The sequence below is a fragment of the Geotrypetes seraphini genome, chromosome 17, assembly GCF_902459505.1.
Source record: "Geotrypetes seraphini chromosome 17, aGeoSer1.1, whole genome shotgun sequence".
Lineage (NCBI taxonomy): Eukaryota > Metazoa > Chordata > Amphibia > Gymnophiona > Dermophiidae > Geotrypetes > Geotrypetes seraphini.
In genome coordinates this window covers 14,023,203-14,048,382 of record NC_047100.1, presented here as the reverse complement: position 1 = coordinate 14,048,382, position 25,180 = coordinate 14,023,203, and the positions used below count along the sequence as shown (strand labels likewise).

Sequence of the window (25,180 nt, the reverse complement as noted above, 5' to 3'; positions counted from 1 at the left end):
CAGAACTTTTTGTAGAAAGTTATTCATTTTGCAAAGCGATGTACAAGTGATTCATCAAATATCAATAAAAACGTGAAACTTGAAAACATACCTATGCCTTTAAACCCTTCACATCCCTGAACATTAAGATAGCGTGAAGGCAGCCGATTCACAAGAAAGCATGCATTTGCACTTCTGCTGGATTTCAGAAACGAAGAAGTTAGCCAAGTACCTGCAATTCGGCGTCAAATTCATGTTTTAAGTGGGCTTCCTCTGCCGCTTCGACAAGGCGCTGGAAAAGAAAAGTAACCATGTTATACTCCTTATCGTTACATAACTAATTGTTAATTTTCCAGGTACTTCAGTTAGATTGTGAGCCTTCGGGACAGTAAGGGAATTTCTAAGTACCTATTCTTTATTTATTTATCTTATTTTTATTGTATCCTTTAATGTATATTTTCTCTGTAAACCTATATTACTTATAATTTTAATGCATACTATTGTCTATTTTCTGTAAACCGCTTAGGATCCTAACGGAGTTTAGCGGTATATAAGAAATAAATTACAATTACAATAACAAATCATTCAAATACTGTATACAGTTACTTCTCTCAAATCCCGGTTGCCAGTCTTGAAATTGAGAAATATATCCACAGACATCCATGATAAATGCTGCACCCCAACAGGAAAACCCTATTTCGCAATTCCTGTGTCCGGGGGAGGCTCCTGCTAACAGCCCCACAGCGCCATTTTTTTCAGTGTGGGGCCGCTAGCAGGATCCCCCTCCCCCCCCCCAGCTAAATTTAGGCACCGGTAGGCATCCTACCCGAGCCTAAGTTAATTGACAAATGCCGTTTAAAATGGCAAAAAAAACCATTAACTTTAAAGCGCCCACTAACACCTACACGTATCTTGGAACTTGTGGAAATAAGGAACCAGGCATCATACCTAGTGTCTGAAATATAGGTTGCCATTGGCTAGAAACAGTGGCAAAAGTCTGCTTCAAAGCACAGTCGCAATATGTGTCTGGGAGCATCACCTTGTCAGAGAAAATGCCTCTCTCCTCAAGATGACCTTTCCTAACATCGAGCTAATTTGGAGGATGTGAAAAGTCTATCCTAGTGCCCTGTGATATTGGTCATCCTGTTTCTTCAGGCTTCAATCAATGCCGCAAGCATGCTAAGACACCAGGAGATGATTCTGAACAGCAAACGATACTAATGTCTCCATTTTGGAAAAGTCTGCCATATTTTACATTCTTTTCACATTGTTTTGGTTACCTATATGCAATTCATAGATTTCTAGCGTTGATTTTGCCACTGCTTGCCCTGCATTGGTAGCATGGCATATTGGGTTTTGGCCTGGATTGGCCACCATGAGAATGGGCTACTGGGCTTGATGGACTGGTCTGACCCAGTAAGGCTATTCTTTGTTCTTAATTTTGTCCCCTGCTTGTTTTGACCTAAAACTAAGAAAGCAAACGGAATAAATTATTTAGACGGAAGACATTGGTTGCTTCAGAAATAATGTAAAAATGTAGTGAGTGATCCTTGATGCATAGTTAAATTTAATTAAAATCTGATGCAGTGGAGCAAATAAAATTGGACAAGGCTTTCCACCGTAAAAAAAAAAACACGTAAAAAACTAATTTTGGGAGGGAGAGAAGAAGGGGGTGGGTTGGTTTGTGGACAAGAGAGTAATTACTTATTATTTTTCACATAAGAAGCATTTACTGACTCTGTAGAACAGAAATGATTCTAATACATCATAATGCATCCAGACCATTGGCCAAGACACATATAATCTAAAAGGATAATTCACAATTTTTCATATACTGTAGTTTTATATTGACACCAATGTTTTAAAATTACACTGTGCTTTGGAGAACTAATAAATCCAAGCCAACAGTTACCCCTGCAGATGAGAAAAGACCCCGTGTCTCTCTCTAAAATGTTTTTGGAAAATAATTAAGGTGGGGAGCAGAAAAGCAAGGTGCGCTTATCTTACATCCCATAGGATTATCAACCTGGCTCTGCAGCTTTTGAGGAAAGTCATATTTTTTCCCCCCAACTCTATTTTTTAAAAGAAAATGTTCCTCAGAAACCGATATATGACTAAACCAACTTTTGATCGCAATCTGCGTCCAGACTTTTCAGTCAAGTTGGGTTTGGTAGGTTTGGTCTAATTTGAGTGTTTCAAACTTCAATTCAAACAGTTACAAATCCTAAAATTAACTGGCACAGATTAGGGGTGTCCCTTTGGAAACTTCAATTTCTTATATCATTTTTAAGCCAAAATAGCAGATAAGTCTGAAATTTCAATTTTTCCTGTGTTATCAACATAAGAACATAAGAATAGCCTTACTAGGTCAGACTAATAATAATAATAATAATTTTATTTCTTATATACCGCTGTACCGTGAGGGTTCATCTAGCTCAGTAGCCCATTCTCACAGTGGCCAATCCAGATCATTAGTACCTGGCAAAGACACAAAGAGTAGCAACATTCCATGCTACCGAACCATAGCAAGCAGTGGCTTCCCCCAGGTCTGTTATTGAGACTAAGGACTTTTCCTCCAGGAACTTGTCTGAACCTTTCTTAAAAATAGCTACATTAACCGCTCTTACCACAACCTCTGGCAACGTGACAATAAATAAATACACCCGCATCGGGAGTCAAAATATATATTGTTGATGTTTTAGAAAGACACCGCTTGTTGAAAAGAGAGCAAAGTTCTCCCGTTGGTCTTTTTATCAAATATCATTTGAACTCTGTCTTTGCTTGAGTTGAGCCTGTACATCGCAATATAGAAGATATTTTGACTCCCGACACAGGCGGAGTTGCCACCAAAACACGGCACTGGGTCGAATCCATAGATCAGATTTGAGATTAACTTGCTCAAGCTTTGATTTAAAATAAACTATTTGTTTTAACCATCAGTGCTTGGAAGACACTGGCTCTGATCTCTATTCCTCCACTTTATATTACTGTAAACCCAGGTTATTAGTAACTAGAGAGATTTTTTTTACTATGATGTGCTATGAAATGGTCTTAGTGCAACCTAACGAGGGACTTTTCCACATGTTAACCCCTTTTCTAGTGTATCTCTTTTTTTTAAATTTCTTTTTATTTTCAGGTCATGTGCTGATGGTGCCGTTAGTGCAAGGCAACTGAAAATAAGTAATGCAAAAGCACTTCCTACTCCCTACGTACAAGTTAGGTCCTTAATGCCCTTACATCTCAAAAAGGACATAGTGGAATTAGAAAAGGTACAGAGAGGAACGACCAAAATGGTTGAGGATGGGACAACTTCCCTATGAGGAAAGACGGAAGACGTTAGGACTTGGAGATGAGATATGACCGTGGTCTATAAAATCCTGAAGTGAATAGGTAGATGTGAATTGTTTGTTTACTGTTTCCAAAACTACAAGGTCTAGGAGACACACAATGAAGTTACCAATGCCCCCCTCCCCTTTATAATATGAAGGGAATAGACTTAGCAGATAAAGACAGGTTGTTCACCCTTTCCAAGGTAGGGAGAACGAGAGGACACTTTCTAAAGTTGAAAGGGGATCGATTCCGTACAAACGTAAGGAAGTTCTTCTTCTCCCAGAGAGTGGTGGAGAACTGGAACGCTCTTCCGGAATCTATTATAGGGGAAAACACCCTTCAGGGATTCAAGACAAAGGAGATAAGGACAGGTTGTTCACCCTCTCCAAGATAGAGAACGAGAGGGCACTCTCTAAAGTTAAAAGGGGATAGATTCCGTACAAACGTAAGGAAGTTCTTCTTCACCCAGAGAGTGGTAGAAATCTGGAACGCTCTTCTGGAGGCTGTTATAGGGGGAAACACCCTCCAGGGATTCAATACAAAGTTAGACAAGTTCCTGCTGAACTAGAATGTATGCAGGTAAGGCTGGTCTCAGTTAGGGCACTGGTCTTTGGCCTAATGGCCGCCGCGTGAGCGGACTGCTGGGCACGAAGGACCACTGGTCTGACCCAGCAGCGGCAATTCTTATGTTCTTATTACTTAGGGCCCCTTTCATCAAGCTGCGCTAGAGGTTGTTAGCATGGGACAGCGAGATACGTGCTCCGACGCTCACAGGAATTCCATGAGTGTTGGAGCACTTACTGTACTGGCTCGTGCTAAGGGGCCCAAAGTAATATATTTAAAATAGATTGGAGAAAATATTTCTCCACTCAACATGTATTTAAGGACTGCAATTCATTGCCAGAGAACGTGAAACATGAAAAGCAATCCAGTGGCCGTCTCGACAGAAAGGGAGAAACAACCAGAGGTAGATGGGTGACCAGAAAGTGACAAGGCGATATAATTTTATGGTCTGTAATGTGATAGGAACCCCAGATCCTTGCTAAGTCCTGTCTGGTGGGTGTCAAAATATTTCATCATTTTCACTTCAAAGGTCTTACATTCCTTAATTGTTTTAAAGTTGAATCTTAGTATTCTGATCATAAAGTCATTTTTGCAGTATCCAAGTTCTTAGAACTGTTCACCCACAGAGGTGTCACCCTTAATTGCTTTGGGGTATTTGATGTGCTGTCTGTGTGACTTGATTCTCATCTTTAGCATCTGCCCTGTTTCTTCAATATACCATCCTTCAATATATATATCTATATTTTTTTTTGCATTGGATAATATATATATATATCTTATATAATAAAAGGCTACTCGCACATGCGTACTCCCATCTGCGTGTTCCGTTTTCCGTGCGCTGTAGGGCACTGCAGGTAGGAGTGCGCATGCGCCAGAATACCCCCCCCCCCCCGAGGCGGATGTCGGCAGCGGCTGTTGGCGGCGGATGTCGGCCACAGTAGCTGTTGGCCGCGGCGGCGGACAAGAGCTACAGTAAAAATAATTAAGTGGCAACTTCTAAGACCTCAAACCCGAGACTCACAGGATAAAACTAAAAAAAAAGGGAGACACAATCCCACCACGTGTCAGCTTGAATAGAAACCTCCAACACCTGCCCCCAAAAATGCCAAACAACTGTTTAGAAGAATGATAAGTGAAGTCCTTAAGATCTGGATGTAACACATGCTACAGAATGACCAATCCCTACAGATTCAAAAAACTATGCAACTTAACCCGATCAGCCTGTCCATTACTTACAGCCTGGGCACATGCACACACACAGGGAAGTGGTGGGAGAGAAATGGTGCTGCATAGGAGGCAGGGAGAGAGTCAGATAGATAGATAGAAGGAAAAAAGAAAGCCACAGGGGCAGGGAGAGACACAGAAAGACAGACAGACAAAGCGGGCCAGGGAGAGAGACAGACAGCAGGAGGGAGAGAGAGACAGAAATAAAGACACACAGACATATATTCTAGCACCCGTTAATGTAATGGGCTAAAATACTAGTATATATATATAACATTTGACAAAAAACATGAGTTGGATCCCTTTATTCTAAATGTTGTTCCCATGTAACTGTGGGGTCCTGTGACATGCAGGCATAATTGTAAGGATTAGTGAACGATAAAATATAGCCCAACAGAAATTTGGAGGAGTCAAAAACTAGTATGATACCAAAAAGACCTGCTCCAATATCAGCACCCTGGACACACCATATCGTGTACAAATAAATATATGAATTATTGTTTTGCTCAGGTAGCAACTCAGCCTGTGGGAATCTCCTTTAGTATTTAGGAGATTCACCTGGGGTTATCCACAATGTATGTACACCCTGCAGCGCACTGCCGGGTCTCCCCCACAAACACCATTCAATGCTAACCCGAGTAAATATATAATCTAAGTCCAAGTGTGAAGAGTGTAAATATAAAAAAAGAGATATGTATATCAAGAGTTCATATAAAACCTATCAATCACTGAACCCGTACTGCATGATAGGCAAGAGAAAAATTCCCAACTGTGCAGAATTAATAAGTCAATTTAAAACGGAACTTATCTCAAGAAGTCCGCAAATTTCAGCATGTCCTTCAAGGGGTGCCTTGGCTGATTGCCCTACTAGGTACCCCGTTTTGTGATCTTCCTCAGGGGCACACTCAGGGGCACATCCTGTGGACTTAGATTATATATTTGCACAAAAAAATTGGATAAAAAAAAAAACTACACTCGGGTTAGCATTGAATGATGTTTGTGGGGGCAGACCCGGCAGTGCACTGCAGGGTGCATAAACATTGTGGATGACTTTAAGAACATAAGAACATAAGCAGTGCCTCTGCTGGGTCAGACCAAAGGTCCATCGCGCCCAGCAGTCCGCTCACATGGTGGCCCATCAGAACCAGGACCTGTATAGTAAACCTCTATCTATACCCTTCTATCCCCTTTTCCTTCAGGAAATCATCCAATCCCTTCTTGAACCCCAATACCATACTCTGTCCTATCACACACCTCTGGAAGCGCATTCCAGGTGTCCACCACCCTTTGGGTGAAGAAGAACTTCCTAGCATTGGTTCTGAATCTGTCCCCTCTTAATTTTTCCGAATGCCGTCTCGTTCTTGTAGTTTTCGGAAGTTCAAAGAATCTGTCCCTCTCCATTTTCTCTATGCCCTTCATGATCTTGTAAGTCTCTATCATGTCCCCTCTAAGCCTCCGCTTCTCCAGGGAAAAGAGCCCCAGTTTCTCTAATCTTTCAGCATATGAAAGGTTTTCCATACCTTTTACCCCAGGTGAATCTCCTAGATACTAATGGAGATTCCCACAGACTGACTTACTACCTGAGCAAAACAATAATTCATTTATTTATTTGTACACGATATGGTGTGTCTAGGGTGCTGAGTGTAAAAAAATCTTTTAAGATATTGGAGCAGGTCTTTCTGGCATCATCATTGTAAGGATTCGTACCATTTTGTTCTCTTTGAGCGTCTGTTGGGAGTTTGCTTTCTGCAAATTTTTTGCTTCAGATTGGGTGCTGGCGTGTTTGTTGGATAGCCAGCATTAGTGGACTGATCAGTGGCGTAGTAAGGGTAGGAGGCACCCAGGGCGGTGGCACGACCTGCGCCCTCCTCTCCACGCTCCCCCTGCTCCTTCCCACCCCCCACTCCATACTCACACTCTCCCTCCCCTCCCCCCCGTACCTCTAAATCAGTGGTCTCAAACTTGCAGCACAGGGGCCACATGCGGCCCACCAGGTACTATTTTGAGGCCCTTGGTATGTTTATCATAATTACAAAAGTAAAATAAAACAGTTTCTTGATCATATGTCTCTTTAGCTATAAATGATATTATTATTAAGACTTAGCCAAAAGGAAAGATTTATAAACTATAAAGAGTTTTACTTCATGCAAAATTGTCATTTCTTTAATGAGACATTAACTATTTTTTCTGAGGCCCTCCAAGTACCTACAAATCCAAAATGTGGCCCTGCAAAGGGTTGGAGTTGGAGACCAGTGCTCTAAATTATTGTCAGCTCATGTGGCTTCTGCAGCATGCTCCTTACACCAGCATTGGATTTCCCTCTGACATCACTTCCTGGCCCCATAACACCAGAAGTGATTCAGAGGGGAACCAGGCTGGCACAAGCATGAGGCAGAACTTGCTCACGCTAGCAAAGATCTACAGAGGTACGTGGGATGGTACGAGCATGGCGTGGTGTGGCGGGGCAGAGAGGTGCCAGCGCCCTCTTACTAAGCCACTGGAGCTAATTGCCCTTGTATTCAATCTTAATTCCAGAGTTCACTGAGCTCTCCTCAATTCCTTATCTTTATTTTCTACACTTTTCTTGTTCTGTCCCTTTGTAGCACTTGTGCCACTTCCAGATATTTTTAGATTCTACACCGCTTTCGTGCGACTGTCAAAGGCGGTACAGCAAATACCAGATAAATATAAACATTCAATAATTCATCCTTCTGGAGTAGTGACTGTACATCTTTGATCATTTTTCTAGCTCTCTGAGGTTTTCTTTGTACTGTACTAGGTTTTCTATGGGTCTGTTAAGCGAAAAGGCAATTTTCTCGGATATCATTTTAGGGTTGTATTCTTTCTGTTTGAAGGATTCATTCAGGATTGAGGCGCTTATCGCTTTCTCTTGGGTCAGAGTATATAATGGTATCATGTGGCTCGACTGTTTTATAACGGACAGTCATGCAGACATTGCGAGGAGAGGTTTTGCAAAGACGTGTGCGAGCTCTTAGTTTAGTTTAAAAAAAAAAATAAAAAAATCACAGATTTATATCTAAGCAGCATTTCAACTGACATTGGCTTGGAAAAAGCTCTCCGACCAATTTTAAGAGAAATATCTACACACGTCAGTTTGAATGAGAAAAGCAGGTACAAATCACTGCACAGTTTTCAAAGTAAAACTGTCTTTCCTCCCCTCTTTGAAAACTGATACAAAGCCCGTGGGGGAAAGTACCTGCAAACCTTGCATCTGCGAAGACAGATTTGGAAATTGCCTTTCATAATCGGGTGAAATTTAATTTCTGGAGCTTGATAGGGTCAGTATAAGGCTAAAAACCAGATGACGGCTGCAGGAACCAATTTTTTTACACATGGAGAGAAAGACGTAAAGCAAACGAAGACTGTTATAGGGAGACATAAGCGTCAGAAAACGAGGAGGGGTTTCAAACTCCACATCAAAGTTTACAGCAAGGTTGCTATAGACCTTTATAAAAGTACATAAAAAGAATATGAAAAGTCAACCTATTTCTTCACTATAATGTATATTGCTTCTCTTACAGTTGATTACGATAAATTCTACTAGTCTTTGACCAGACAGGAATTTGCCAAAAAGTCCATACTAAAGGAAAAATAAAAGGCAATTGGATGAAATAACTCCCAAGTTGACTTCCTCCGGCATCAAACTGAATACAAATTATATCAATAAGGACATTCCTACTAAACTTTTTTCTTTGAGACAGATTTGTATTATGTATAGCATTTTCCTGTGCAAGTTTGAGCTGTGTGAGAGCTAAATGTGATTTACCTGTACATCTATTACTATGGTGTTATTTTCTTCTTGTATTACCATAAATAAAAATACTTGAACTTAAAAAAAAAAAAAAATACCTACTTAACTGCTATCTAACCTGAAATTCATCATGTTACATTGTAATGATCTGGATGCTGAAGTGCCTGTTTTGTGAAATGGTTAAAACTGGAGACAGCTGACTATTCAAATTATTTCTGAATAGTTCGACATAGCTCTAGGGAGATATATGCCGTAGAACTTAGTTTTCAATCATCAGAGTCATTTTCTACAATAACTCCATCATCAAAAGAATGCTGTTTTGATTAGGTGGCACGCATGGGGAGCATTCGATAATTGATCGCAATCATGAGCCTTACCGTGACAACTTCTTTCTATCACTGTGTTGGGGGTTCAGTTAAAAGGAGAGAAAGCCATCGTCTAGGTCGGGGGTGTCAAACTCAGGCCCGCGGGCCAAATCTGTCCCGCAGTGTAATTATATTTGGCCCGTGAGAAAATCCCAAATGTCTGCTAGGGCTGGCCCGCCGGGTATGTCAATGTAGGACAGCTATACTAACTTCACGATGTGTGTCAGTTGTTTTTACTTAATTACTTTTATTTAATTATTATTTTTAAATGGGTTTTAATTCATCATGTGACCATCGATTTCATTAGCGGGCTTTTTCGTGCCACTTTTTGGTTACGATTACGGTTGTGACTATGGAACTTGTCATGTGACCCCCCCCCTTTTAAATTGCCGGTGTTTTTCGAGCCGGTTTTACTTTCGGTTTGCTCAGCTCAGAGCGCTACAGATTGTCTCTACTTGAGAAGAGCCACCATGGCTTTATTTCATTCTTGCTTTTTATTTTAAACGTGCACATAGTTATTTTAAGTTATCTTAAGTTGCCATAAAATATTCGCTGATGGTTTTTATGTTTTCTATGGTCTATTGGCACACTGCAACATTTGTTAGTGCAGGACAGCTAGACTTTTTTCACGCTCTGCAGCAGAGTCTTTTTATTTATACATTTTTAAACCTTTCCACACGCAAAGTTTTGTTGTTATTTATTTTTCACTATTTGTATTATATTTTTTTTTTGTCGGGTTTTAGTTTATTATGTGCCCGCGATGCTTCTTTGGCCACTTGTATGTTTACACTCAGTTTTTTTTTTGCCGAGCCTTTTTCCTTAAACATGGTTATGACCACGGCACTTGTTTTGGTTGGCCCGCGACTTTGTCCAAGTTTTTAATTTTGGCCCACTGGGTATTTGAGTTTGACAACCCTAGTCTAGGAGGAGAATAACAAAACCTCGGATGATGGTGAGAAATATTTAGAAAAGTTGGTTCTCTCCACTCCCAAGAGGGAAAACAGCAGGCAACATCCCTTTCTATTTTAAAAGGAATAGAGAATGATACGGGGACCAATTTGTTCCCGTCCCCGTGGGATCTATCTCCATCCCCGTGAGTTCTTGCTCTTTTTGAACAAACCTGCTTGTCTGACACATTGGATTTGAACCATGCAAATACTGTGCCACTGATACCTATTTCTGTCAGCCATGTTGACATGATATTAAGGATCACAGTGTTAAGAGCTGCTGAGAAATCCGGCAACACTAAAGGTGGATCATCTGTAGAGATCATCAAATAGGAATTTATTTATTTTTAAAATGTATATACCGTCTCTATCTAAATGGCTTCCATAAAAAACATACATAGCATAAAATTAACATTACAGAAAGCCGAGTCTTCATGGCATTTCTTGCCCACTCCCAGCTATTGTCTGTACAAATAGAAATCTTTCCTTATATGAATAGCTGGTGTTTCAATAGCTTTATACATTTCAATCTGTCAGCACATAGGCGTAATTGCCCTATCAATGCATTCCACATTTTAACACCTGCCACACAAAAAGCAGTTGCTCTTGTCTCAGTATATCGCACTTAATCGATGTTTCAACAGGGCATTTTTTGAATGCACTGCTCTGCCGGGACAGTATAACATCAGAAATTGCTTAAACTATAAAGGTATTGGATGGTAAAATGTTTGATGAATAATCGAGATGACTTTATAGTGGGCTCTCTGTGCTACTGGTAACCAGTGCAACTTCCGAAGGACTGGGGTTGTGTGTTCATTTCTTGCAATGCCCTTAACCAACCGTGCTGCTGCATTTTGTACCAACTGCAATGCACTGCTCCTTGTTTTAGTTATTCCAAGGTACAGTGCATTACCGTATTTTCACTCATATACCGCGCACCCGTGTAAAACGCGCGCACGGGTATAGCACGCAGGAAACTGTAATTTATGTAAAGAAATTTTTATATACCGCGCACACCCGTATACCGCGCATGCCGCTCCGACTCTCCCGTCGCCGCCCGACTCTCTTTTCGCCCGTCCCGACTCTCCTCTGGCCGCCCCGACTCTCCTTTTGCCCGCCCCGACTCTCCTCTGGCCGCCCCGACTCTCCTTTCGCCCGCCCTGACTCTCCTCTCCCCCTTGAAGTCCTGTCCCCACCCTGAAAGCCTGATGCCCCCCCCCCGATGTCTGATTCACCCCCCCCCCCGCAGGACCGCTCACACCCCCACCCCGAAGGACCGCTCGCACTCGCACCCGCACCCCCACAGCCTCCCCACCCTCCCCCATCATGGAGAAGCTGCCTACCGTTGTCCTGCTGCTTCCTCTGCCGGCGGTCCCGCCCCTTCTCTGAGCCCTGTGTCTGCGCTGCTTCCTCTTCCGGCGGTCCCGCCCTTTCTCTGATGTCAAAGAAAGGGCGGGACTGCCGGAAGAGGAAGCAGCGCAGACGCAGGGCTCAGAGAAGGGGCGGGACCGCCGGCAGAGGAAGCAGCAGGACAACGGTAGGCAGCTTCTCCATGATGGGGGGGGGGGGTGGGGAGGCTGTGGGGGTGCGAGCGGTCCTTCGGGGTGGGGGTGCGGGTGCGAGTGTGAGCGGTCCTGCGGGGTGAATCGGACGTCGGGGGGGAACTATGTAAAAAAATGTGTACAACGCGCTCACAAATATAACACGCATGATTATACTCGGTTTGTAAAGTCGTGTATAACGCGCGCGTTATATGCGTGAAAATACGGTACACTAGTCCAGTCTGGATTGGATTTGGGGAATGGCCCCAACTTATCTTTTATCTCATTTCGTGTTGTATAGTCCTATAAGGAAAACTAGGAATTCACATCCGTTTGCTTATCCAAAAATTACTGGTTGCAGATACAAGACTTTTTTTGGATAAGACTCTCGCATTCCAAGCAGCTAAACAGTAATTTGGGCTGGGTAAATTTGAAGCTACGTTGTCTTATGGTGCATTTCGTAACGAAATTAAGTCAGCGCTGTTTGACAAATTTGTTTCTTAAACGTGGGTACTATTGTTAGCAAAACTCTACTTTGAGTATATCTAAGCAACTGTTGTATTTTTAACTATTTGTATTTCGCCGATTGTCCAGCCTTCTTCTGTGTAAACCGCCTAGAAATCGTTTGGTTATGGCGGTATAGACGAATAAAGTTATGTTATGTTATAACCTTTCCCTGAACTACTAAAATCAAAAGGTTTCAGCATCAGCTTTAAACAATGTAGTGTATTTAAGCAGCCAAAACAGGCCTGAATAGTTTTATCAATTTGACACTTCATCGTTAAACTAGAGTCCAATTTTACCCCTAATACTGTCATTTCCTTTTTGACAATAAGTCTACACCCAATACATCTACAACCTCTAGCCACATCTCTTCACCACCCTGTCCCACAAGCATTACTTCAGTCTTTCCCACGTTCAAACTCAAATCATGGGCATTCATCCAATTTACAACTTTCAACATGCAGGATTCTAATTTATTTTTCAGATCTTTTCCAGATGTATCAACTGGAAAAAAAAAATATCATCTGCATATTGTCTATAATGGATGCTCAATGTCTAAAAAAAAAAACTTTCCCAGTGACTCCATATAAACATTGAACAATAATGCTGATAATTCTGATCCTTGAGGAGCTCCTCTTTCTACAGAGGATTCTGTGGACACTTCAGCTCCATTTGACCTAGTTTTAATTTGCAGAAACGGGTATGCCTAAATGTTAGTCAATAAAGTATCGACTAGAGAGGTTCTAAAGTTTCAAATATAGGAGCCTGATATAATTGATTTAAATGTTAGTCACACATATGGGTGCCAGGCATGATTCTGTATACGGTGACTGCCTTTTCTATAATCTTGCTATGTACGGTTGTGGTTTCTGCTGATTTTTTTAAGGCATCCTATACATAATTAGGAAATCTATAGAAAACGGTGTCGGGTCAAAAGCGCGCCGGGACAAAGGCGCGTGCAGACAACTGAGCGCAACGCGGAGCCGCGCGCCAAAGAAAATGACTGTTTTAAAGGGCTCCGATGGGGGGGATGTGGGGGGAACCCCCACTTTACTTTATACAGATCGCGCCATGTTGTGGGGGCGTTGTGGGGGTTTGGGGGGTTGTAACCCCCCCACATTTTACTGAAAACTTCACTTTTTCCCTAAAAAACAGGGAAACAGTTAAGTTTCCAGTATAATGAGGGGGGTTACAAGCCCCCAAACCCCCCACAACGCCGCCGCGATCTGTATTAAGTAAAGTGTGGGGGGGGGTTCCCCAACAAAAACCCCCGTCGGAGCCCCTAAAAACACTCTTTTTCTTCGGCGCGCACTTCCGTCTTGCGCTCAGTTGTCGGCGCGCGCCTTTGTCTTCGGCGGTTTTGTCTATGAACCATAGAAAACAGCTGAATATTCAATGCATCAAAAAACCCCATATACTGTATATATATATATATATATATTTACACCCATGAGGGTCATTTCATAAATAATGCACACTATTTTTTTATAGAATTATCCTAGTGTATTTCATTTAGCACTGGTCGAGGGGCTGTTACATTATGCTGGCTCATCACACACAATTAAATATATGAAGCACTGCTTGGCATCACCAGTTCAGCACTGGATGTTGGGCCAATAGGAGGTAAAGATCTGTCCTTCTGTCAGGACAACATAGAGTCTTTCATGTGCGTCTTCTGAGCACCTGATAGGGTATTCTTTAGGTGTAGGTCTAAAAGGTGTGGGGGATGATCCTTTTGGGAGATTCCAAGAGCTTGAGGGCGATATGGAGATGTTGCTTTAGGATAACGAGCAAGTTGTCAGTTAGCCAGTAGCAGTTAAGGGGCATATACGTATTCTATTACAAGAACATAAGAATAGTCTTAATGGGTCAGACCAATGGTCCATCTAGCCCAGAATTCCGTCTTCACGGAGGTCATTCCAAGTCACAAGTACCTGGCAAAAACCCAAATAGTAGCAGCATTCCAGAGCTGAAATTGTGATGTCATAATGCCTCATTCCACCAATGCCTAAGAGCCAACATCATCAGTGATGTCACAATGGCTTGATTGTCCTATGCTTGACGCACATAAGAAAACAAGAATAGCCTTATTGGGTCAGACCAATGGTCCATCTAGGCCAGTATCCCATCTTCACAGAAGCCAATCCAAGTCACAAGTACCTGGCAAAAACCCAAATAATAGCAGCATTCCATGCCAATGATCCAGGGCAATGAGTGGTTTCCCCCATGTCTGTCTCACCAACAGACTATGGACTTTTCCTCCAGGAACTTATCCAAACCTTTTTTAAAACCAGCTACATTAACTGCTCTTACTACATCCTCTGGCAACACGTTCCAGAGCTTCACTATTCTCTAAGTTAAAATTTTTTCCCTGCTATTGGTTTTAAAAGTATTACTCAAGTATTAGGAATTGTACTGTACATGAACACGATGGTATACAGTACTTCCCCGATATTCATGGGGGTTCTGTTCCAGGAACTCATGCAAATATCGGCAGGAGAGGGCAGCTGGTAGAGGCAGGATAGGAAATCACTCGCAGCTCCTGATTGGTGAAGCCCGACTTTAACACAGGAAGTCCCGGTCAGAGAATATCGCGAATGAACGGGACCGCGAAATGCAAATGACCGGGGGAACACTGTACTGTACAAGCTTAAATATACATGTTTATGCATATCACTACTTTACTAGATTGTTAGTAAAGTAATTTTTTCAACTTGTACATTAAATAACTTGAGTTAATTTTTTTTAGTGCATTCTTACTACAAAGATCCCCAAAATTCTTATTGATCAATGCATATTGTTCTTTTTCATGCCTGTTCGCAAAAGTAGATTCTTTACATTACATTTAATTAAGGTGACTGTATTAGGTGATAAATTGCAAATTAGTTCTTTATTTGGCAGTGTTATCCAACTCACTGGGATCACATAAAAATCTCTCTAATATTGTGGAAAGAGATAAGAACCTAATGAATATTAAACAGCAAATACATTTTGTTTACTTGTAGTATGTACCACTATTAGAAGACTCCCTTCACTGGTTCCACAAAGCACAATGGAGAAACAGGCTTTGGGGGGTCGGGGAGAAAGGAAAAGATAAAAGAACAAATTATTATGGATGTACAGTGTTCCCCCGCGAATTCGCGATTCACGAATCGCAGACCTGGTCATTTGCAGTCTACTTCGACCGCCTCTTCCTGTAGTAAAGTCGGGCTACACCAATCAGAAACTGCGAGTCAAAGCAGCTCCTGATTGGTGTAGCCCGACTTTACTACAGGAAGAGGCAGTCGGAGCAGACCGCGAGTGATTTCCTTAACCCACCAGCGCTCCAGCTGCCCTCTCCTGTCTCCCCTGCCTAAAAACCGCATTTGTGGTTTTTCAAAATTTGGGGGGGGGGGGGTCCTGGAACGGAACCCTCCCCCCTGAATTTCGGGTGAATACTGTATCATCTCTCTCCTGTCTCACCTCAAAGTGGACCTTCTGGTCAAAAAGGTAGCTTTGACTAAAATGGAAAACTAAAACTTACATGCACCACTTTATAGAATGCACCTACCAAGTTGTACATGTTAACTTCTGATCAGTGTCCATTATGAGGTGTTAATTGCCAATTATTGGCACCAATTAGGCTTGCTAAACAAGACATTTGAGGTAGATTCATGGTAGCAGGGCATGTGGGAAGGAGTAGATGTTGGGGAAGGGATGCGGCAGAGAGCCAACCCGCCAGTACGTTGGCCGTTAGCAAGATGCTGCTCCTATGAGAGTGCCGCCTGCCTAAGTACACTACTGCAGCCTCGCAAGAGGTATTTGTAGCTGGCAATTTGGGGGAGGAGGCCATGGCTCCTGTGGCCTCCCCCATTCCGATGCCTATGCTTCCAAAATCTCCCTAATTAGTTGTCCCTGCATCACTACCCTATTTCTGTGAACCCTTTTTAAATCCTTTTGGGTTCCCTACCAGGTAATATCTCCCTGAAAATCAACTTGTACAAGTGTAAAGTATTCGAGGACCCACGAGCTGCATGGGACTACTGAAACCTGGACCCTCTCTCTATACACAAATATAGTTCAGATTTTAAGGTGCTGTTATGCTGTGCAACTGACACAGACTGACCTTGCCTTTTTTCTAAACTATACCCAGGGTACACTGCACAGTCAATAGCACATCCTGTCATATCAAATTACTACTTAATAGATGTTCTGTCATGTTTCACTGCTTAAGTACTGTACAGCCAAGTCCTCTAACAAATGAGTAACTACTTACAGGCTAATGAAATAAATTAGCTGCAAGATTAACTATTTCCTAAGTGTAGGAAAGGTAATTTAAAAGCCATTTCTGTAGGTAAAACATTGTTTTGCCCTGGGAATGGGCTGTTTGAAATTCACTCACCCTGTGCTTGGGTAAAAACTTCTAATTGCATTGCTACAGATGTTTTCCCAAGGTGGGAGTCATGTTGGGGCAAAAATAAAGCAGAGAAGACAAAAAAAAAAGAAAAAAACAACAAGGTCTGCAGTGAAAGATACGAAAGCAAAACAAAGGATACTGCAGACACACGTACAATGATGCGGGCTAAATTTAATAATTAAATGCGGTTAAAAACAACACCTTAAAACAAACCGGGGGACCCGACACGGTCTGTGTTTCGGTAAACACGCTTTCATTAGGGATCCCGGGTGGAAAAGGGATCAAATGAAACCGCAAATAAATAAATCAAAACAATTGACAACCAAATTGCTTAAATGTTGAAGACCCAGCCATCTTTATCACCTCATGTCATTTCACTCATTTACCCTATCAACATGGCTTTCGTCCTAACTTCAGCACCAAATCCCTACTGTCTTCCCCGATTTCAAGGGTTCAACAACTTCACTCTCGAAACAAGTTCGCCGTCCTCCTACAATTTGACCTTTCCGCTGCTTTCGACGTTATCCACCATGATATTCTTGTTTACCAACTCTCTGAGATCGGCATCAACTCCACAGTCCTAGATTGGTTCTCTAAATTCCACCGCTCTCGTTGTTACATTGTTAACATGAATGGCACCTCATCCTCCCCCTGGAAACGGAATTAAGGAGTCCCGCAAGGCTCTCCACTATCTCCTATCCTTTTCAACATCTATATGTCCTCCCTAAAACTCCTCCACCTATCCCCCCTTGAAACAATTTACACTTATGCAGACGACATCCTCGTCCTCCTCGAGACCGATTCGAACCTCACCGACCTGTCTAAGAACATATCCTCTTGTATAACGAACCTACAATCCTGTGCCCACACTGTGCAAATGAAATTGAATGAGTCCAAAACAAGACTTCTTTGGCTCGGCCCAAAACTAGGCCACCTACCCACCTCCATCCCACTACCCTCTGGCTCCTCTCTGCAGCTTGAGTTCTCGAGCAAGGTCTTGGGCGTCACCATCGATTCCACATTGTTCTTCAATGACCACCTCCAATCCTTGGTATAAAAATGCTTTTTCAGCCTTCATATGCTGAGGAAAGTTAGATCCTGCTTCCATCAAAAACATTTTACCCTCCTTGTCCAATCCATCATCCTTTCCAGATTGGACTATTGCAACTCTATCTACTTAAGCCTAACTAAGAAAAATCTCCACAGACTCCAACGGATTCAGAATGCCGCGGCCAAGCTCATCTTCGCTAAAAGTAAATTTGACCATGTCTCCCCGCTCCTGGCCAAGCTCCACTGGCTTCCGATAATCGCCAGGGTCCACTATAAATGCGCCTGTTTAGCTTTCAAAATCCTACACGGTATCCTCCCTCCCTTTATCCCTCTTTCTTGGAATTCCTCAAACCCTAATACCACCAGATCCTCCCACAAATTAAAACTATCCTTCCCCTCGCTAAAAGGCATTTCCCACACAGGAAAGCTAGGGACCTCCCTCCACTTCAAAATCACTGAGCTCTGGAACAACCTTACCTCCCCTCTTCGGAACTTGAGCTCTCTCCAAATTTTCCGCAAACATCTGAAAACCTGTTTTTTCTCAAAAAATGTAAGTCTCCCTCCAACTTAGGAATCAAGGAAACTCTTATATCTTGGCATCCCAAGTCCTCTAAATTTTCTTCACACTTCTATCTCTAACCCTCTGTTGTAGTTCCTATTTCTTCTACTGTAAACCGTGCCGAACTCTACGAACGTGGAGATTATGCAGTATACAAACCTAAGGATTAGATTAGATTAGATTAGAAACCGGATGTGACCCAATAATGGACCTCATAGAGTTCCTCAGAAGCCATGCTGGGGAATCTCTCTAGATGGATCTGGCTGCCGGTTTGGAGATACTTTGTTTCAGTTGTATCTCTCTGGCCTCCTCTTCCTCTCTACTTGAACTAAGAGACCTCATAAAATGTCTGTATGGTGAGCGCGCAGGGCAGCTGCGCAACTCTTCCAGGCTCTCTATTTCACACACACATAGCTACATACATGCAGAGCTCAGCAGCTCTTTGGGTTCTCCACAGGACAGCTAATCGAGCGCAGAGCTAGGCGAGCGCTACCGAACTGCCTGTGTTCAGTTTCCTTCACCACCAGCAGAGCTGCATCTCTACAGATCTACTGAACACATATTTTGGTGGACCCATCAGACAAAAATTATCTCATCTTCAGTCTCAAAATCTTCATGCTGAAAATTTGTACACCACTCTTTCACTGTGAAATACGATGAACATTTCTCAATCAATGTTTGCATCATACATTCATGGATTTCCTTTAGAGTTTTCTTCTGCAGGAATAGGAACTTCCTGATGACTCGAAGTTCCATACTTGAAAATTCCACCCTTTCCATTGACATGGTTCAATCAATGATTTGAAACGGGGTCAAAACATAGGATTTTGCAAAATAAAATAACACTATCATCAGCTACAGTGGCAAAATAATGCTCACAATTTAGGAAGTTGGTTGGCTAAGAACTTTTCAGAAGTCCCTTGTAGGCAGGAGAGGTTCCTAACTGGTTAAATTATGTTGAACAGGTCAAGAAGGGGTATTTTACAGAGCCACTGAATATATCCCCTGATTGCCATAGCACTATCCAGTATCTATGTCTGCATAACTAACCAGGCAAGTAGGAACATTCTGCAACCCCTCAGTATCTTTTCTCTCTCCTTCTATGACTCCCTGAGAACTCCATTCCAAAGTTACTTTTATCTGAACCCTTCTTCTCCACTGCCAATTCCAGACTTTGTTCCTTTCACCTCGCTGCCCTGTTTGCTTGGAATAGCCTATCTGAGTCTATGTGTCACGCCTTTCCCTTGTTCAAAAATAGACTGAAGACCCACCTTTTCAAGATTGCCTCCAACACATAACCCTCTCCCCTCTACTCATCCCCCACACTAACTATTTGTTGTCTTGATTGATTAGATTGTGAACTCATTTGAGCAGGGACTGTCTCCTTTATGACTATGTCCAGCACTGTGTATATCTGGTAGTGCTCTAGAAATAATTAATAGTAATAGTAGGATTCTACTAGTACTAGTATCTTTGTCTGGTTAGTTAAATGGGCATGGCATTGAATATTGGAGGTACCCATGTAACTTCCGGGTACAATCACTAACGCAGATATTTAGTGGTGATGCCTGGATTTGGCCAATACCGAGTATCTGGGTTTCAATTAGCTTGTGGTGATCAGTGTTTATAAAAATGCTGACCTCAACTCATTCTTGACCTAATCATATTTGTCGTGTATACTATAATGATTCATATCAACTAAATTCTGAACAGAATCGATGCTTTAGAGATATTACACCTTAAGTTACTTACAGATTAACAGCTAATTTGGATAGAGGTTGTCTTCAGATATTGTGAGAAGAATTATTTCTACATACATATGGTAACTTCCTACATTTTGCTTCTTAGATGTTACATTTGAGATCATTGATGCCATGAAACCAAATCTACTCTACACTACTGGTGAGGAGATAACTGTTGTAACCAAGGTAACATGCTAAAATGAACGGGAAGAAACACATTATTACTGTCTCCGACATCAGAAACAAATTTAAAAGGATGCTGGCTGTCCTTGCCAGTTTAGAGATTTTTTTTTTTAATACACGATTTTTAGATAGAAAAGGTTATTTGACCAACATGTTTTGAAAAGTAAGGAAAATCACTTAAGAGAAAATGGAATGCTATAACTACAGTTCAAAATGATAAAATGCTTTCAAGTTCCAAACTGCTTGATTTTTACGGGACACATCACATCTATCAGTAATGTTCAGTACGAATGCTCTATTATTTTCAAGGTCTTAGGTCCAAGCAAGATAGGTCCACATAGAAATTAGGAAAATATTTCTAAAGAAAATGCAAAATGTGAAGTGGATGGCATGTCCTCAGTTTAATTTTAGGTTAAGACATTAAAGCCCTGGACCATGGCTTATTGAAAAGCAAAGCCCCGTTGTATTGCACAGAAATCCAAGGAAGTCATTCTCTGTTCCCTAAGGGATTTCAATTTAAGGGGCTCTTTTACTATGCTATGTTAGTAAACCCACTTAGGGACAAATTCTAAAAATGACACATGTTTTCTAAAAAAAAACAAAACAAAAAACCCCCAAAAATGAGGCAGGCCACCTACACTGTAGGGAGAAGCATCGGGACACTTAAGCTCGCTCAAAGCTGGGTATGGACATGGGGGTCTACTGGTGGGAAGAATCTAGGGGGGTGTTACTGGGTGGGGGGGAAGTTCAAGGGGGTGGCAGCAGGTGGAAGTGGGCATCCCTCTTGCCAGGGGATTTGTTGGGGGGGTTGAGGTGGCGGTGGGAGGGAATGAGCATCCCTCCTGCTGCAGACATTCATGGGGGTTCAGAAGTGGCAGCAGAAGGGAGTAGGTATCTTCATGGAGGGGGGGCTCGAGGGTTCCTGCTGCAGACAACTCAGCTGTTAGCAGCAGGGAGATTTCCTTGTCAGATCAGCTGTTGGCAAAGGATCAGGCGCAATTCTCTAACCAGCACCTGTGACATGGGCGCCGTTTAGAGAATTGGAGTGGTTAGGCGGGGTTAGGTGTCTGTTCATTAGGGCAGATGCAATTCTGTATAGGACGCCAGTCTGCGATTCTCAGCCACTTCTTAGGCAGCTGCTGAGACCAACGTCCTTTCCAGAATTTCCCCCTTAGAGCCAGATTCTTTATAGGACACCTGTATTAGGCATCATTAGGTACCCTAAGTAAGGATGCCTAGTGATGCCTACCTTCTGAATCCTTGCACAATTTTTTTTTTTTTTTTAAATTGGCAAGTTAATTGATCACACCAGTTTTCAGCCAATCAAAAAAAAAAAAATTAAACAAACAATTAAGAGTTTGGTGCTGAACTCTTAGGATGCCTAGCAATGCCTAAGTCAAGGCGTCCTCAAAGCCTAATGATGCCCATCTGAAAAGTAGGTGTGCTTAGGGGCGTAGAATAGGTTGGTTGATCTAAGCATTCTTGTTAGACTTTGGGAAATAACGCCAAGTAAAACCTGACCTAATATACTGGTGCCTACCTTCAGGATGCCTACCAATACATAAGCACACCTAGGCACCACTGGGTGGGATTCCATAAGCGACGTCTAGCGGTTGATTGACAACTACACCAAGTGGCACCCACAGTGTAGCCACCATTTATAGAATCTAGCCCTTAGTGCATTCTAATGTGGGACTTTCCCAAACACTAATCCCATTCCTAGCATGGCCCATAAAATAGGGCTTCTGCATTGTCAACGTTATTTAGTTAGTGATGTCAGCATGCTAAATGAATTGCATTTCCATGCCCATTCTCCAACCCTGACATGGCCCCTCCACAAAAAAATATACATGCCGCATGCTTAGTGCACCCAAACGGCAAAAGGAATGCAGAATGCTTGCTTTAGGCCATTTTCCTGCGTTCAACGCAGTTTATCACTTTTTGAGGGCACTCAGTTTATTTATTAGACACCTGTGTGGAACACTGTCAAAGGTTTTGCTAAAATCTAAATACACCACATCTAGTGTATTCTCTCTATCCAATTCTCAGGTCACTCAGTTGAAGAAATTGACCTGCCTCTAGTGAATCCATGTTACATTGGGTCCTGTTATCCCCTGGATTCCAAAAATATCACTATTCTCTAGTCTTCTATTGAGACTGACATGGGAAAACCACTGCTTGTCCTGGGATCTGTAGCATGGAATGCTGCTACTCTTTGGGTTTCTGCCATGTACTTGTGATCTGAATTGGCCACTGTGGAATCGAGGTACTGGGCTAAATGGACCATCGGTCTGAACTATTTTTTTTTACACATGCACACCTGTATGCAAGATGATCAGTCATTTTCCACATACAAAATATGTTTTATACATGGACAGTGCTATATAAAATTTCTCATGGGTTCAGCCGAGGGAGATCTTGCCTCACCAATTTGCTGGACCTCTTTGAAAGTATGAATAAACATGTGGATAAAGGTGAGCTGATTGATATAGTGTATTTAGATTTTCATAAAGCTTTTGACATAGTTCCTCACGAGAGGCTCCTGAGAAAATTAAAGAGTCATGGGATCGGAGGCAATGTTCAGTTGTGGATTAGAAGTTGGTTTTCGGATAGAAAAGAGAGGGTAGGGTTAAATGGCCATGTTTCTCAATGGAGGAGGATAAACAGTGGAGTGCCATGGGGCATCTGTACTGAGACTGGTGCTATTTAACTGATTTATAAATAATCTGGAAAATTGGAATGATGAGCGAGGTGATTAAATTTGCAGACGACACTAAAAACTGTTCAAAGTTGTTAAAACACATGCAGATTGTGAAAAATTTCAAGCAGACCTTAGGAAATTGGAAGACTGAGCGTCCAAATGGCAGATGAAAATTTAATGTGGACAAATTATAGTTACCCCTTTGCGGTTAGCACCCAAGAAAAAGATCTGGGTGTCATTATAGGCAATACAATGAAACCTTCTACTCAATGTGCGGTGGTGACCAAAACAGCAAGTAAGATGCTAAGAATTATTTTAAAAAGGAATGGCTAACAATGCTCCTTGGTGCCATCTCACCTGGTGCGTTCAGTTCTGGTTGCCTTATCTCAAGAAAGATGTACCGATACTAGGAAAGATTCAAAGAAGAGCAACCAAGATGACAAAGTAGATGTAACTCCTCTCATATGAGGAAAGACTAAGAAGGTTAGGGCTCTTCAGCTTGGAAAAGAGACAGCTAAGGGGAGATATGATTGAAGTCTCCAAAATCCTGAGTGGCGTAGAATAGGTATAAGTGGATCGATTTTTTTTTACTCTGTCAAAAATTTAAAAGGCTAGGGGACACTCGATGAAGTTACAGGGAAATACTTTTAAAACCAACACTAGGAAATATTTTTTCACTCAGAGAATAGTTCAACTTTGGAACACGTTGCCAGGGGTTGTGGTAAGAGTGGTTAATGTAGCTGGTTTTAAGAAAGGTTTGGACAATTTCCTGGAGGAAAAGTCCATAGTCTATTATTGAGACAGACACGTGGGAAACTACTGCTTGCCCTGGATCGGTAGTATGGAATGTTGTTATTGTGTTTTTGTTAGGTACTAGTAATCTTGATGGGCTACTGGATTAGTTGGACCATTGCTTTGACCCAGTAAGGCCATTCTTATGTCTTAGGTAGGGTTACCATATGTCTCCAGAAAAAGGGTGACGGATGGAGACATCCAGATTTTACTTCCATTGCTTTCAATGGAAGTAAAACCCAGGTATCTCAATCTGTCCTCTTTTTTTCTGGAGTCCGATGCTCACTTAGGGGGGTCCTTTTACTAATCTGTGTTAAGCACTTGTATGCACTTACCACACATTAAAAAGGCTTACTGTGGGAAGTGCATTGGCATCTTACGGTAAAATGGCCAATTTTTGTACGCACACTTCATGCTAATATATATTTTTAATTTTCTGGGAAAGGGGTGCGACAGCATTAGTCATATAGTACATGAGACATTGCCATACACCAATTGATTAGCATGGGGGTCCTTACCACCTACATAATAGGAGACTTACAGTAGGGGGCTTACATGGGTATTATTATTATTTTTTTTTTTAATAGCTGCATGATAATGACAAAATTAACACATGGGAATTAATTGGGGAAAAAGGTAACATCAGCCTATTTCCAACTGGCAAAAGAGACAGACCACTTTTGCTGGGCTTTATTTAGTGAAACGGATTTCTATTTAATGAAAAAGTGAATGTTGCTCTTGCCAGAGGCTTAAATAATATTTTACTGCCTCCCCTCCAACCAGTTCTCTACGATCTGAATCTGGTTCCTAGAATCAATGCTCTGACGACTTTTCAGGTTCCAGTCTGGTACGAAGTCCGTTCTTTTAAACTGCGAATGCCTGTGGATCATTCAAGGCACTGAGTAAAGCGCTCTGTAATTACCTGTTAACTGCTGGCCACAGAACTACAAGGTAACTAGGTTGTAATGACAGGGTTTCTTCGTGCTTAAGTCAGTAGTCCTATTTTGAATAACGGTAATTATTAGTGCATGGTAAGTAAGGGCAAGTATGTGGTAATTTGTACCTTCTTAAAATGCAGAAACATAGAGAACGATGGCAAGATAAAGTCAATGGGGAACATATTCAGCGTGGCTTAACCCAGGGGTATCCAATGTCGGTCCTCGAGGGCCACAGTCCAGTCGGGTTTTCAGGATTTCCCCAATGAATCTGCATGAGATCTATTTGCATGCACTGCTTTCAATGCGTATTCATTGGGGAAATCCTGAAAACCCGACTGGATTGCGGCCCTCGAGGACCGACATTGGACACCCCTGGCTTAACCAGTCAAGAGAGTTTCCTACCTGAGTAAACCATTTATCTATTTAATTCGTTTTCTATCCTGTTCTCTCCGAAGAGCTCAAAACGGGTTACAAGTTAAACCAGGGGTAGGGAACTCCGGTCCTCGAGAGCCTTATTCCAGTCGGGTTTTCAGGATTTCCCCAATGAATATGCATGAGATCTATTTGCATGCGCTGCTTTCAATGCATGTTCA

The 25,180-nt window shown here is 42.0% G+C and overlaps 1 protein-coding gene across 5 annotated transcripts in view; it reads right to left on the bottom strand.

The window, feature by feature from the left end:
* Positions 1-25,180, bottom strand: part of CACNA2D3 (calcium voltage-gated channel auxiliary subunit alpha2delta 3) — a 797,511-nt gene that overhangs the window by 538,618 nt on the left and 233,713 nt on the right. For all 5 annotated transcript variants that reach the window (XM_033926567.1, XM_033926568.1, XM_033926569.1 and 2 more), the window contains exon 4: positions 212-271. In XM_033926567.1, the coding sequence (XP_033782458.1) occupies positions 212-271 (60 nt within the window). The remainder of the gene's footprint in view (positions 1-211; positions 272-25,180) is intronic.